Source organism: Dioscorea cayenensis, chromosome 9, assembly GCF_009730915.1.
Source record: "Dioscorea cayenensis subsp. rotundata cultivar TDr96_F1 chromosome 9, TDr96_F1_v2_PseudoChromosome.rev07_lg8_w22 25.fasta, whole genome shotgun sequence".
Classification (NCBI taxonomy): Eukaryota; Viridiplantae; Streptophyta; class Magnoliopsida; order Dioscoreales; family Dioscoreaceae; genus Dioscorea; species Dioscorea cayenensis.
The window spans coordinates 3,018,246-3,033,127 of record NC_052479.1 but is presented as its reverse complement, the minus strand read 5'-3'; the positions used below and the strand labels follow the sequence as shown (position 1 = coordinate 3,033,127).

General features: G+C 31.8%; 2 protein-coding genes across 3 annotated transcripts; both read right to left on the bottom strand.

Annotated features, from left to right (window-relative positions):
• Window positions 1-249: 249 nt before the first annotated feature.
• LOC120269116 (probable galacturonosyltransferase 7) lies at window positions 250-6,635 on the bottom strand. 2 transcript variants are annotated; one of them, XM_039276400.1, is made up of 10 exons: window positions 6,323-6,635; window positions 6,138-6,166; window positions 6,001-6,066; window positions 5,790-5,840; window positions 5,092-5,170; window positions 4,937-4,989; window positions 4,115-4,407; window positions 2,187-2,544; window positions 1,576-2,103; window positions 250-975 (listed from the first exon to the last, which is right to left on the bottom strand). In XM_039276400.1, exons 1-10 carry the CDS (start codon window positions 6,465-6,467, stop codon window positions 694-696), a joined length of 1,884 nt encoding a protein of 627 aa, XP_039132334.1. In that variant the 5' UTR covers window positions 6,468-6,635; the 3' UTR covers window positions 250-693. The 2 variants fall into 2 exon arrangements, with proteins under 2 accessions (XP_039132334.1, XP_039132335.1); XM_039276401.1 differs by having other exon boundaries at window positions 4,943-4,989; window positions 6,323-6,634.
• Window positions 6,636-11,915: 5,280 nt separating this feature from the next.
• On the bottom strand, window positions 11,916-14,677 carry LOC120268331 (calcium uniporter protein 6, mitochondrial-like). The gene is made up of 3 exons (XM_039275767.1): window positions 14,150-14,677; window positions 12,226-12,671; window positions 11,916-12,147 (listed from the first exon to the last, which is right to left on the bottom strand). The coding sequence occupies exons 1-3, from the start codon at window positions 14,537-14,539 to the stop codon at window positions 12,066-12,068; spliced, it is 918 nt and encodes a 305-aa protein (XP_039131701.1). The 5' UTR covers window positions 14,540-14,677; the 3' UTR covers window positions 11,916-12,065.
• Between the last annotated feature and the right edge of the window lie 205 nt (window positions 14,678-14,882).

The following is a 14,882-nucleotide window of genomic DNA, read 5'->3' as shown; positions in this document are numbered from 1 at the left end:
TTTAAGTTGGATTAAGAATGATTTTTTATATATTCTTATTTATATAAAATCTCTTTGGCAAAACAATATTAAAGATCCGCATAAAGATATATTTTATGAAAATAAATGGTTAAAATTAAGGAGTAACTTATATGAGATCATTTTAGAGCATAAGAAAGCTTGCAAGAGTTGCTAGTTGCTATCAATCATGCTAGTGACTTAAAATTCCCAAACCAATTGTAGAATAGTAATTCATACACTATTTAGCAGTTGACAACCAAAGAATCACAAATATAGCTTAGTGTATACCCTTATTGTTTGAGAAAAACAAGGGCTCAAAGAATATGTGAAGAGGGGGGAATTGTACATGGACAAAGGGAATAATCATCAGAACTATTAACTATATCACAAATGAATGGTACAATTAAATGAACTCAAAACTGACCTGAATGGCTGTCTACATACACCATCAACCTTGTCGAGCTCGTCCCGTGTACAATTTCGCCAGCCTGGGTAAATAACAGGGTTGAATTTTCGATGTAGTACTTGCTTGGAATACAATTGTTCGCTCCCTTGTAGTAGACATCCTATATGATTTCGATATTTCACTCCATATAGAATCTCATTGAACTTGAGGTGCCAAAATTTCAACAATCTGCTTCAGTTGTCTCAAATTCCAAACATAGGATTTCCCGGTTTTGTACTTCAAGCTCGCTATGGATTTACGTTGCACTGATCCATGAACCGCTCGTCTTTTGTGAGGAAATTTTTCCAGTTTTTCTTGTATTTTGGAATACCAAGTTCAAGCCAAGGTTTCATGTTACCGTTATAATGCAGAACTCCAGCATGTTTTATTGAGTCTCTGGTCAGTGTATAGTCATGACCAAGTCCTGAGAGCACCCAGGAATCATCTAAACCATAGATCAGACCTTGAAATGCAAGCAAGCTTGCAGGCAGAGCTGCTGTTCTCCCGGAATCACTACTAGTGCTCTTCATCTGTCTCAAGGACACAAGGATAAAAGAAATCATTACAACATTTCGAAAGAAATAGTCTTAAGTATCTACAAAACATTAAAAGATTTGTCAAAAGATTTAATTAGAAGGTAAAATGTAGAATACAATCAGAAATCACAGAAACTTAGTCGTAAAAATTAGGGCATTTCATTTGTAGTGCCATGAAAATCCATTAAGCCACCACACGGGGGTATGATCAACTGGCCAAAGAGCATGATACCTCTTGTTCTAAATGTAATGCACGGTATAAGCAATGAGATGACTGTTGCTTGATGCAGCTTGATGCAGCCACTTTTTTATATCATATTTCCTAATAAGGCCTATAATTCAAATCTCAGCAATCAGGTAAAAAAGCAGGCAAGACACCAAACTGGCATTGGTTAGATAATTTGTATTATACCCAAAAAATTGAAATGAGAACCAAGCCTAACTGGGCTCAATAAACCAAGCTCACCTAGTTAGCAACTAAAGCATACTGATTTCACCAATGAAGCACCCAGTTTTTGTGTAAATTTTAGAAAGTTCAGATAAGTTTTGTAAATTGTAGACAAGCTCAGGTAGGTTTTTCAGCTGCAATAATACCTTCTTAAGTAGCTGCTGGTAAGTTCCAGTGACATCAAGCTCTCTCCACTTTTCCAAGTTGACTACATTTAGCCCAGACACCCAAGCACATGTACTGCTCTCATAATTTTGATTTGTCAAATATGATTTCAAATGACCCAATCTCACCCTGCAAAACTGCACAGCACCATTCACTTTTCCTTCCATGTCAAGCTTCCATAAGGGTGATAAGTCCCGCTGGACTACCACATCATCATCCAAAACCACCACCCTCTTCAAATTCTTGAATATTCTTGGGAGAAGAAAGTGAGCTGGGCTAAATACTGACATGTATTCAGTCTTCATCTGCAGAGAAGACGGTTGATCACTGGCATGAATTGAGACACGAAATTCCTCAGAATCCAATTCAATTGGCTGTTCTAGGTCCAGATCCTCAATATTAATAATATGAACAGAAGCTTTCTTAAATGAGTTTCTGGCACACCATAATTTCAAAGCAAAGAAATTCTGCCTATCAGTAACAATATGAAAAACAATATTGCTGCTTTCCTGCATAAAACAGATACAAGTCAAAATTACTAAAGAGACATGATATAATTTATAGCACACAGAATTTAAAGGGAATAGCATACCGCAGAGTTCATCACCGTCGAATTGATAGCAACAGATACCGCAAGTACGTTTTTAGAAAATATCACATAGTGATGGAGATTTGGGTTTTCAAATTTCTGGCCATGTGACTGTTCTCTATCTAATGATGGTGATTTGAAATATTCAACAGTTAATCTCATTGATAAGCAGTGGAGACTTTTAGGCATGGTATGTATGCCAAGATGATATAAGAATGCACTCTGCTTCATATGGAAATGAGCTTCATCCTCAGTCAAATCAAGTATTTGTCTAAATTTCTTGTCTACATTATTACAGTCTGAAACAGAAGCTTTGGCTTTTGCAATCGTTTGGTCCATCTTCTGTATCCTCTTTTCAACACTGAAAAGAAAAGATGCCATTAATATCCCTTGTCAAAGAAATGTATCATAAAAACTGTGCTTGAATTCAGCCATAGGCTTCAAAAGATTCAAACCAAAAAATTCATACAGCATGTGACCTGCCATGAAATTCCAACCCAAGAAGTCCCGCTACAAATATTTTGATTACATGGACAAAAAGGTTGAAAAATCACCTACTTATCTTTTCCTGACTATCAATCAAGAAATTTATAGTATGATAGTACACATCCTGAAAAATCAAAATAAATAGATATTTTGTGCACAAGAGAGAGCAAGAGACAATGTCACAAAAAAAGGATTATGAAAATATCATAAAAAAGCAATAAGTTCTTAAATATTAACATAAAGTTTGTACATGCAATCCAACTAATCTAAGATCTCAACTGCAACAAAGAGAAATTAAAATATATCTCTTGAATCTCATGTAGAAGATTATCAAGATCTTATGGACATTAAAGTTTCGCCAACAATTGCAAGACAAAACAAAACAATGCAAATCAAAATTGTAATGCTCTCCTATACAGCAATTTAAAATTAACCAAAATCAAACTGTATTCAATTTCATCCATTAGTTTTTTTCCCCCTTTTTTTTAACATTTAAGTGTATACTATCATAGCATTAAAAACATAAGTTATTTGGAAGTCACGTCAGCTTTGTCAGACCCTTGCGTGAATACAATATCTGATGAACAAATATGAAAAGTAGCTGACTGGACATTGACATCATCCTAGATGAGCAGTCACAAAACGGATGAAAAAGGGCCGACTGGACCTTTATATCATTCTAGATGAATGGTCATCAAACAAATATAAGAAATTTTCCAATTGTTTCAAAAGGTGGTCCAAGCAACTAACATGCAGCCTCATATCATATATGGAAGTGATACGCAAGTATGCCCACTATAAAAATAGGTATTTTCTTCATAATCTAAATGTCTGGAGCAACAAGCACCGCTTTCAGGAGAACAAAACAAATTCTAACACAATCACCACCAAATCCAGGAGTTTCAATGTCAATTTTTAGACATACGATCCTAGTCAGATAGCCATCCCCCCAATTACTCCAACAAGGTTTAAATATAGGGTTACTTTCTTTTAAGCAGATAATGATCTAAAAATATGCTATGTAATCTTGCAGATAACTCAGAGGTTATGAATGATCCCTAGAAAATACTCAACTGTCATATGAATTTTCAGGGACCACGAGTCCCGATCTCTTGCCTCAATAAATCCTTTCTTAATTTACTTTATTTTAACAAAAATTGTCACACTAAAATTTAACTTGCAGCATTACAAGAATGGGGCAACTTCAGAAAATAAAAGGAAGAATGAATCTGTTTCAGAGAACATAAACCCACACTGGGAGCTCAGGAAGACCTATAGTATAAGAAGGGTGGTTACCAATCTTAGTCCAAGCCAATCACAAGATGGCTAAAGGTGTCAAGGTGGCAAACCCACTATTAGGCTTATACTAGACTTTTGTAAAGGTCATAAAACAACTGTAAAGGCAAGAAGGAAAGAGGATCCAAATGGTTCATGTAATATCTTACAGTGGTGGAAGATCTGCATCTGAAATTGCTTCACTAAGCATCCGTTCATGTTCTTGAATGTTTTGTTTCATTTCACGAGACAGCTTCTCCTGATGCTTGAGTTTTGCGACACTTGGATAGTAAGCTCTAGCGACAAAAAGCTGATCTTTGACCCTCTTCACTGTGGTATCCTTCATAACTTCTTTATGTTCTGAAGACCAAAGGCAGTAGCTACCGAATTCAACCTGACAAGGTTTACCAGTTTCATCTCTGCTTGAACCTTGGGCAGAATTCTTTTTACTGACTTCATTATTCTGGCAGATAAACAAAGAATGATATTCAGAAGGTAATAACGCAAGAAATGAAGAATAATCACCAACAAAGTTATTGACTTGTTTGTCAAGAATTGAGACCCACAAAAGACTAAAAGCTAACACCATGGCATCCCAATCTTTGTAAGCAACTTCATCATTCAACTAATTTTTGAGTCACTTGGTTGAATCAAGCAGAAAGATAAATGGATATAAAAGTAAAACAATAAAAAAAAAATTGTCCTTTATGTAGAATTTAGCAGTACCCTTCTAAAATATGTAATTGAGCGCATGCCCCTGTAAAACTAATGCTGATTGACACATGCCCTACAATCACTTTCTTTTTAGGATCGATCTTACAGTGCATAGATGCCAACATATAAGTTTATAACTTTGTAATAGCACGAATGTCATATTTGGTAATGGTATATATGCAATTAAACAATTTCACAATATGCAAAAAACTAATAATATATATAAAAAAAGCCTCACTTGATAAACAGCATTGGCAAATGCACACAAGTAATCTTACCCCGACCTTTTTTGATGGTTGTTTCTTTGGTTCTACTTGTGGAGGGGGCAAATCTGTATACAACAAAAAGGAATTAAGAGATTCAATATCATAAAAGACAACTACTTTTATGAGCAATTCAAGTGTAAAGACCAAGAATTTGACATCTCATGCACCTTTGGAGTAGGAGACTGTATCCTTTGCAGCACTCTTGGGGGTGGCCTCAGGTTGTGTTGTTAGGTCCTCAGTGACATCCTGAGAGACATTATTTAGTGCGTCCCCTTTGAGTAATCATTCTTAAATATTACATTCAGTTTATTCGTCAGTAAAGATAAAAAAAAATTGGAAAATGGGAAAAACACATTACAAGAAAATTGTAACCATTGATAGTAATTAACAACTCTCATGGAAGTGGCGCACAAACAAAATAAACTTTAGCCAAAGCACCAAAAGTTCGGTTTAATAAACTAACAGAACAAAAGCCACAACCTGTATTTAAAGCCAAAAAAAAAAAAGGCTTCTGTCAATGCATTAAAAGTAATGCCAAAAAATTGATATCTCTGCCAAAGCCTGGCGATCAATCATTGCCTCATTTTAAAGAGAAAACTAAGCAAAAACTATTTATCTACAAGATGCTTAAAAAAAATCTCATAGTTGTAGTAGCAAAGTATCAAATCAAGAGTCTTGCCACATTAAGTAGTAACAAAAACATATAATCCAAGCTTCCAGAAACAGTATACAAAAAAAGAACTTATCTAAGCTCAACAACCAAACAAATTTGAACAAGTCCAACAAAAATTACTGCTTTCTCTTTAACAAACACAAGCATTTACTTCACCAAAAACAAAAACCAAATCAAAACTTAAATTTTTACCAGCGCATGTCCAAATCTTTCCACCAGATTAGTAATCCTCGCTTCTTCACCCTGCGGATGACCATAGCACAAAATGGCATCATTTAACACATAAAAAAAAACATCAGAAGCTTCAAGCAATCAAATGCATTAGTTCAAAAACCAATTTTCAAGAAAAAAACAAAAAGAGAACATAGAAATCAAACTACTAGAAAACACACGCAACCCAAACCTCAGAAATCTGCTGCTCTTCACCCCCAACAACATCCAAATGATCAAAACTCCGAAATCCCGACTCCTGCACAAATAAGCATAAAAAAGGCACAAAATGCTCACCCACAATCACAGCAAATCCAAACAATTCCTCACCGAAGGCGCCCGATCTCCACTCCCATACCCTACACAAAACCCCAACCCAAAATCAGAGATCTCAACCAAAAACCCATAAACACAAGAAAAAACAAACAAGAAATGCAGATCTCTCCGCCCCAAATCTCAAGATCCGGGGCAGATCAAAGCAATGCCAGATCCAGGTAGGGATCAAAGAAGCGAACCATAAGGAAGCCGGTTATGAAGACCAAGGAGGAAAGCCAGAGTGACGAGCATAGAGAAGACAACAAGCGCCAGCACCACCGCCACCGCCACGCCCTTCCACCTGCGCTTCGCCGGCGGCGCCGTCAAGGTGACGTAGCCCTTCATCGTCGTCTTCCAAGCTCGTCGGAGTACCAGAGAGAGTGAGAGTGGATGTCGGTTTGCGAGTTTTTTTGGGTAGAGCTTTGAAAGCTTTGTGTTTTCGTTGAGCTTTTGACAGTGAGACAAGAAAGAGAAAGAAAAGAAAAAGTGAGATTATTATTAATTTTTCTAATTTTAATAATTATTTATTTTCTGAGAATTTTACATATACCCCCTTTGTTTATTTGTTTTTGGGTTTTTTTTATGTGGATCCTAGAGATATTTTTATTAATATTTATGAAGACATTCGTTGTTATAGATTTATTAGTAATAAATACACCCTAATTGTTTATTTGTTTTGGGTTGTTGTATAGGTCCCTGATTTGTGGAGTTATTTAATTAATATTTAATGAAAGCATTGTGTGTTGTTATGAATAAACTCATTCTATTTGTTACTTTTGATGATTTTATAATTATAAAATTTTAATATATATATATATATATGATGATATTTTGAATGTAATGTTTTTAGTCAATTAATTTTTGTAAGATAATTCTATGACTAATAAAGGGTGACTTCATGAGGGCAGGTTTTTGTAGAAAGATGAATGATGTGAGATGTTTGAATTAGGTATTAGATCACAATAAACACCAATTTACATTCAAATATAATTTATGTTAAGTTGGTTATTATAATAACAATTTGATGATTATTTAATCTAGTTATATGATATCAAAAAAATCTGCATACTTTTTGGTCCAATGGTATTGGCTCAATTGTGCAAAACTTGGTTTATAAAATTTTTATATCCATCGGGTGAGAGTTCGCTAGTGAATTATTATGTGCACCTCTTGATTATATATATATGCATTTGTTGTATTAATAAAAAAAACCTAAATTAAAAGCTTTAAAAAAAATTTAAATGAACCGTTTATTCAAAATAAACTTAATTGAAACCGAAAGAATGTAGGTTTGTTGACATTGTTGTTGTATATATTAAAAAAATTTAAAAATATTATAATACATTATAAGGAAATGCAATTTTCATGAAAGGGAAAAAAAGTTTCCAAAATAATTTCATAAAATCAAGAATACTTGCTCTATGGTATATAATATCTATCTATTTTTATAAATTCCAAAATAATTTATTATTTTTATCTTCTATGATGGATTTGAAGCATGTATTCGAATTTTCTTAAAAAGGGTTTGTGGGCATCTCATTTTTAATCAAAACTCAAAACTCCACGTGATCCAAACAAGCCCAAGTACCATCCTATATTTAAATTTTATTTATCTTATTAAATTTTCTATTGAATTTCACCCAAAAACACATTTTCATCAGATTTAAAATGAGTGTAAGACATTTAAAAAATTCTCAGCTTCAGTCTCACTAAATATAGTATTAGTGATAACAAGTCTTTTAGTTGAAGTCTCACTAAATATAGTATTAGTGATAACAAGTCTTTGGTTGAGATTACGGATTTGTAACCCAAATCTTACATCATTAAGTAAGAGCGCATAAATTGGATGATTAATTCTTGGTCAATGGACATGCTCGGAGTGAAAATACCGCTTATTATTTCCGGAAAAAATGATTTTCATAATAAATAAATTTCAAAATTTACATATACAAATATATATCAGTAAGCGAGTGAGAGAGAGATTCAGAAAATAAATTTCTAATTTTCAATTAATTAAAATATTTGAGTGAACTACGACCAATTTAAACAAAATGGACTTTTTTTTAATGCATATTAAAAACTTTCCCCATTTAAAACAAAAGTTAAAATTTACAAGATAAATTATATTTTATTAAAAATAAATAACATCATTGAGACGAATAACTTGTCCACTTTATATAAAAACAAATATTCAATCAATCTATAAGATTTAAACGAGTATGTTTTTGTGTGTCCTTAATTTTTTTTATATTTTTACTCAGTTTTTCAAATCTCAATTACCAAACGTTCGCTTAAAAAAAGCAGGGATCTAAAAATAAGTAAAACCAACAGAGTAACATGGCATGTTTGGTGAAAATATGGAACATTATAGGGAGGTATACGAAAAAAATATAAAATATATATATATATATATATAATTTTATAATATGAAATAATAATATTTATTAGTAAATTATTAATTCATAAGGTGAACATGATAGTCAGAGAAACGGGTCCCACCTAACCCTAGATTTCAGTCAAAATTTGGACATGATCTATGAGGCTGTCATCCAAACATAGATCTAAAAAAACATTTCTTTGTGAAATATAACAAAAAAATATTTACTAAAATCTAAACTTAGATTTTCCCCATATTTTTAATTTCAGAAATATAAGAAAAATAAAATAAAAATATGAGTGATTATTTATTTTTATTTCTAAAATTAAAACTCATTTAATGATACCTTGAATATTTATAACAAGTAATCCAAATTTACAAAGCACCAAATCTTTAATTAGAAGAATATAATTTCTAATAATGTGAAAACAGTGCCTTTGATTAATTAATTTGTTGTTTTAGAATTAATTATGTGATCATATTTATGTTATGGTTATTATTTAATGCATGATTAAAAAAAGTATTATTTATCATTTTATAATTGATTAATTGAGATATTTTTGAGATTATAATGCCAAAATTAATTAATCTGTTATAAAGATTCACTTGAGTTGGGGTCCTATTGATTTGACCCTTCAACAATGATATTCTTGGATTAGATTGATATATATAAATTATTAACAATTTTTAAAAAAAATTATATTCACATTTTGATGCTGACGTAAGGAAGAAGATTTTTATTTTTATAGTCTTTTATTTAATCTTATTTATGTTTTATTTTATTTTATTTTTTATTTTTGTTTATTTTTAAAAATCCCTTTGCATTTTAGGGGGTTTTTAGGGTTTTTATTATTATAAATGTTTGTAACTTTGAAGCAATCAAGATATCGAATAATTTTCTAAAAAAATAAATTCTCTTTTTTTTATTGATTAATGTATCTAATGCGTCACATTTCATTATATCAAACTATCAATTCAAAATTAAAAACTATATATAAATCCTCAAAAACAAAAAATTACACCTCATGTGAAAAATTTAAGATTTGTACACTTCTATATCTTCTATTTTTATATAAACTATTCCAAACTTTTAATGAATAAAAAACAAATATATATATATCTTTTTATATTTTTATAAGTACAGTTTTAAACATATGTGATTTTTATATGATACATATTTATATTTTATATGTTTATTAAAAAAAAAACCTTGTATGGTTTGTTAAAAAAATGTATTTTAAAACCCTATAAAAAAGGGCAAATAAAAGTTCCAAAAAAAAATAAAAATTCTTTCTCAAATTTACAAAGCACAAATTATTTCAATTTGTGAGCTGTTAATAAATTTGAGGTACAACATAGCACAATTTTTTTTATTATCTTTATAATTAACAAATAAAGTAGGAATACAATATCAAAAAGGGAGATTACGTATAGCACAACTTGAAGGGTACTTGAAATACAATATAGTCAAAAGACAAAAATAAATGTTTATCTGCATTATTAGACTAATGTTTTTTATTAATTAATCATGCATTAATATTTGTTGCTTTAGCTTATGAATTAATACATATGGTGAATTATTTTTGAAAATCCAATTTTTTGGTTCAAATTTCTTTTATAATTAATTATTAATCAATATATAGTAAATTTTTTTTTAAAAAAAATCTATAATTTTATTGATCATAAAAATTTTAAGTGATGAATATTGAAAAGGCAACAAAAAATTATAAATTATTATTCTTTGAAAATTTTATTGTAAAACAAAAATAAATAAATTGAAGATATCACTAACATAAAACAATATAAAAAATATCACAAAAAAAATTTGCTTTTTATATCTCGTACTTGTATGAATCAAATAGCCAACAACACAAATTTTTTTTTGTGTTATCTATTAAATATCAAGCATAACACAGTGCAAATAGCTGTGCTTAACTCAACTACATGTACTATGTTGTATTGTACTACCAAACATAACACAATACAAATAGTTGCGCTCTAACTCAACCCTTGTACTATATTGTACTGTACTACCGACCCTTGTAATTGGCAGTTTCTTAATTTTGGGGCAAATATTATTTTTTAACTTTATTTTTCCATTAATTTTATTTTATTTAATTTCTACATTTCTAGAGATTTAAATATGCAAACGCTATATCAATTTCAATAGTTGCAGATTTAATTTCTATAAATTTTTTAAAAACTTTTATGAAAACCTCTGCTAACTGGAAAATTTTTTTTTTTTGGCTAATTTATTAAAATATTGTTTATTTTTAAATTATTTCTCAAAATGCACATTTCCGTAATTATTTACGGAAATACGCATTTTATATTTTTTTTATTATTTTTTTTTAAATCAACCGGTCCCACTGTAGTTTTTTAATATTTAAATTTAATTTTTTTGAAAAATAGAAGGGCCCGTTATTTTTTTAATATTAAGTTTTTATTTTTTTTAAAAACTGCAGGTCCGATAGTTTTTAAATTAAAAACATTTTACATTCAAACCCTTATAATTTTCATTAATTTTTCTTATAACTTATTTTTTCTCACTTCTACTATGTTTTTTTTACTTTCACTAATTGTAACCGGCTGTTAATAATTTAAATAAATAATTTTAATATTTTTTCATTATAAGGGGGTTGTTGGGATGAATTGTTGGTGGCAATTGGCACCTACCACATTCATGAGAGCCATTGGATAAAATTGATCTTAACCATCCATTTGTTAGGTGGAGGCCTATATAAACCCTCCAAATTCTTTTTCTAAAACACACAAGTATTTCTATAAGAAAAAATTATCAATATAGAGAAGCTCTTCTTTAAATTTTTTGTCATTGTAGTTTTTTTATTTTCTTGCAATGTTATTTTATTTTTTTACATTAAATCTAGCAAAATTCATATTCTTGTTATACTGAACGAAGGAGACAACCTTGGTCGAGAGGAACACCGACCAAGGCCCGTAGGAACTCTTGACGAAAGAATAAATAAGTTATAAGTGTTTAATATTAAAATTATTTATTTAAATTATTAACAGCCGGTTACAATTAGTAAAAGTAAAAATAACATAGTAGAAGTGAGAAAAAATAAGTTATAAGAAAAATTAATGAAAATTATAAAGGTTTGAATGTAAAATGTTTTTAATTTAAAACCTATCGGGACCTGCAGTTTTTAAAAAAATAAAAACTTAATATTAAAAAAATAACGGGACCCTCTGTTTTTTTAAAAAATTAAATTTAAATATTAAAAAACTACCGTGGGACCAGCTAATTTAAAAAAATAATAAAAAATATAAAATGTGCATTTCCGTAATTATTTACGGAAATGCGCATTTTGGGAAATAATTTAAAAATAAACAATATTTTAATAAATTAGCCAATTTTTTTCATGAATATACAATTTACAAATAAAGACCAATATTAAAAATACATAACAATTATAATACTGTTTAACATAAGGATCTGACATTAGGAGTTACAATTATCAGTAGATGCATCATATTTCATAACTGCAAACTCTTGCAAATTGGAGTGCAAATCTTGATGGAAAATAAATACTTTGTTAGTATCTCTACAACAATTTTTTTCGCATAATTTTATAATTGATCTTCTTCAAATAAGAAAAAAGTATGCCAGGATGGAAGTAAATAAGCCTGGATCATGCAATGGGTGAAGAAGATCAATAAGCAACATTTGATGCAAGACATCGGTAAAGATCACAGAAATGTTACCTGTGATGAACAACAGATTGTTCTGTGTGGTCTAGAGGGCTTTTGCAGTGTTTCTGCAGTTCCATGAACCTCTCTACATCGAAATTATGTTTCTGATGTAACTTCTTTTGCCTCGACACGAAGAGCCTCTTCATCAAGTCCTGATATGTCGGATCCCTCGATGTGAAAAGGAAGTAAGCATAACCAACAAGAAGGCCGCCTGTTGTGGCGAAGAATGCTACGGGCTCCATGACATCCCAGGAGAACTCCCAGAAGGTTAGACGAAAGAAAAGACCGATTTGGGCGACAAAGATTCCAAGTCCTGACCAGAGAATGCGACGAACTTGTTTGTGGGCGAGCATGTCAATCTCTTCCTTTTTCTTTTGAAGCTGTTTCAGCTCTTCTCTTCTTGGATCATTCTCCGGTGTCAATGCAAGTGGCATGGCTCTTCTCACAAGATCAACAACCTAAAATAATAAAAGGTATTGAAGCGTTAGACTGCCAGCCAAAAGTGCATGAAATGAAAATATTCATGAACAAATTATTTGACGAAGAAATATAATCATTTATTTGCAACACAGAAGAGATGGTGCTTTAAGGATTAAGTCTTATGAAAAAAATGATAGCCATAGAAGACTGTCATTTGATGAAAAAGATCAGCCTTTCAAACACTATGTAGAGCTGAAGTTCAAGACTTCACATTCTCAATGAAGGAGATAATATTCAGTGTAGAATTGGGAAAGCAAGCATAGAGGTTGGTCAGATCATTTTTGTCTAGAAAGTGAAAGTGAAAGTGATGACTTGTGAAACAAACACCAGGTACATGAACACATGACAGATAACTTGGACCTTGGTTCACAAAATAATACAAGTCATCAAAGCAATACATTCCAAATTCATCAAAACCAATATCAGATCATGTTTGTCATGAAAGTGAAAATGGTCAGTAGAGTAAAAAATATCAGCTACATGAACATAAACTGACATGACAAAGAGCTTGATCCAGGTTCAGAAATGAGTAGAAGACAGCAAAGGACCACATTCTAATCTCATCAAAACCAAAAAGGTATATATCATTCACAAAATATTTGTAGACAATGAGGTATGTCTGTCTGTCTGTCTTCAACCTCAACAAGCATGACATGCAAAGTCAGAAAACAAATTGAACTATGGAAAGAAAACAAAAGTAAGAGACAATAGAATGCATATTGTAGAAAGTCTTCAACCTCAATAAAAGATTAATCAGTAAGTTCACCACAAAGGACAGGAAAAAAGGAAGAAGAAATAATTCAACAAAAAAGCCACATCCTTGGCACTCCGCATCAATTCCAGAGGGCCCAATGGCAGCAAAGTTATTCTCTTTTCCCCCATTTCCCCTCCAGAGCAGACAGCAAAATGTTCAAAATAGCAGGACAGTTCTAACAAGACAACAACAACGGAAGTAACAATTGATGTTCTATTTGATCCAGGTTCCATTCTTTCCCTATATTCGTACATTCAATCAGGACAGTGATCAGATTCCTTCCAGACAATCCCTTATTTTAGGTTGCATTGATAACTAAATTTCTAAATCCATCTAACCTTCCTTCTAATTGAACATCTCACAATTCAATTCTCCAAATAAATCCTTCTTTCTGACATTCTAACAAGCAAATTAAAATTCCATCAGATAGTTAGCATCTAAAATTTTCCCAAGATGATCAAAATCAAACTTTTTAAACAAATAGTCCCAAAATCACAATAATAATAATCTAAAATACCCTCTTTTTTTTTCAATCCAATGAACACCAAATCAACAAAAGACCTAGACAAACACAAAATCAAACAGCATTCAAATCCCAATCCAAACAACAACAATTCATCAGATCTCAAAACCATTCATCCAAACAAATAAACACAGCAACAAGAACCAAAATCAACAGAAAGAAAGGCAAGCTGAAATCACCTTATCAGGATGAAGATACACCTTATCCCGAAACAAGAGCACAACACCAGCCTCATCCAACACACGAGCAAAAGCAGCAGCTTCTTCAGGCGACCTAACAACCCCCATTCCCTCACAAGCCTTAAGAAGCTCGGAATACCCAATGACCTCCTCAGCCTCCATCCCCAACCTCCTTTTCAGCGCCTCCACGTTCACCAACCGCATGAGCTTCTTCGCCTCCGCAAACGACATGGGCTCTTCACCTCCACTTCCACCACCACCACCACCAGCGTCAGGGGCGGACGAAGACAGGCGATCAAGGGGGCGGCTGCAGCGCCCCACTGCCGGCCTAACTCCAGCCGCTCCGGCGAGGGATCTAAAGAGGAATCTCGACGACGATGAGCGCCACATTGAAGAGCAAGAGCGGAGAGAGCGACGAGAAGGAGGAGGAGGAGGAGAAGTAGAGAGGTCGTCAACGAGGAACGCGAAGCTCGGGGGAGATGGATCAGAGGTAAAGACACACGCGGTGAAGTTAAGAAACCAATTACCTTCTATTTATCATTTTTTTTAATTATTAATTTTATATTTTGAAAATATTGGAAAATTGGAGTCATGAATAGTGTGACTGAAATTGGATAGTTTTAATCATGGAAATAAATAGGAAATATAAATTTATTAATTTTTATTAATAAATGAAGTATAGATTAAGTCATAAAGAAGAAGAAGAAGAATGGGTAGTAAAGGCGATGAGCTA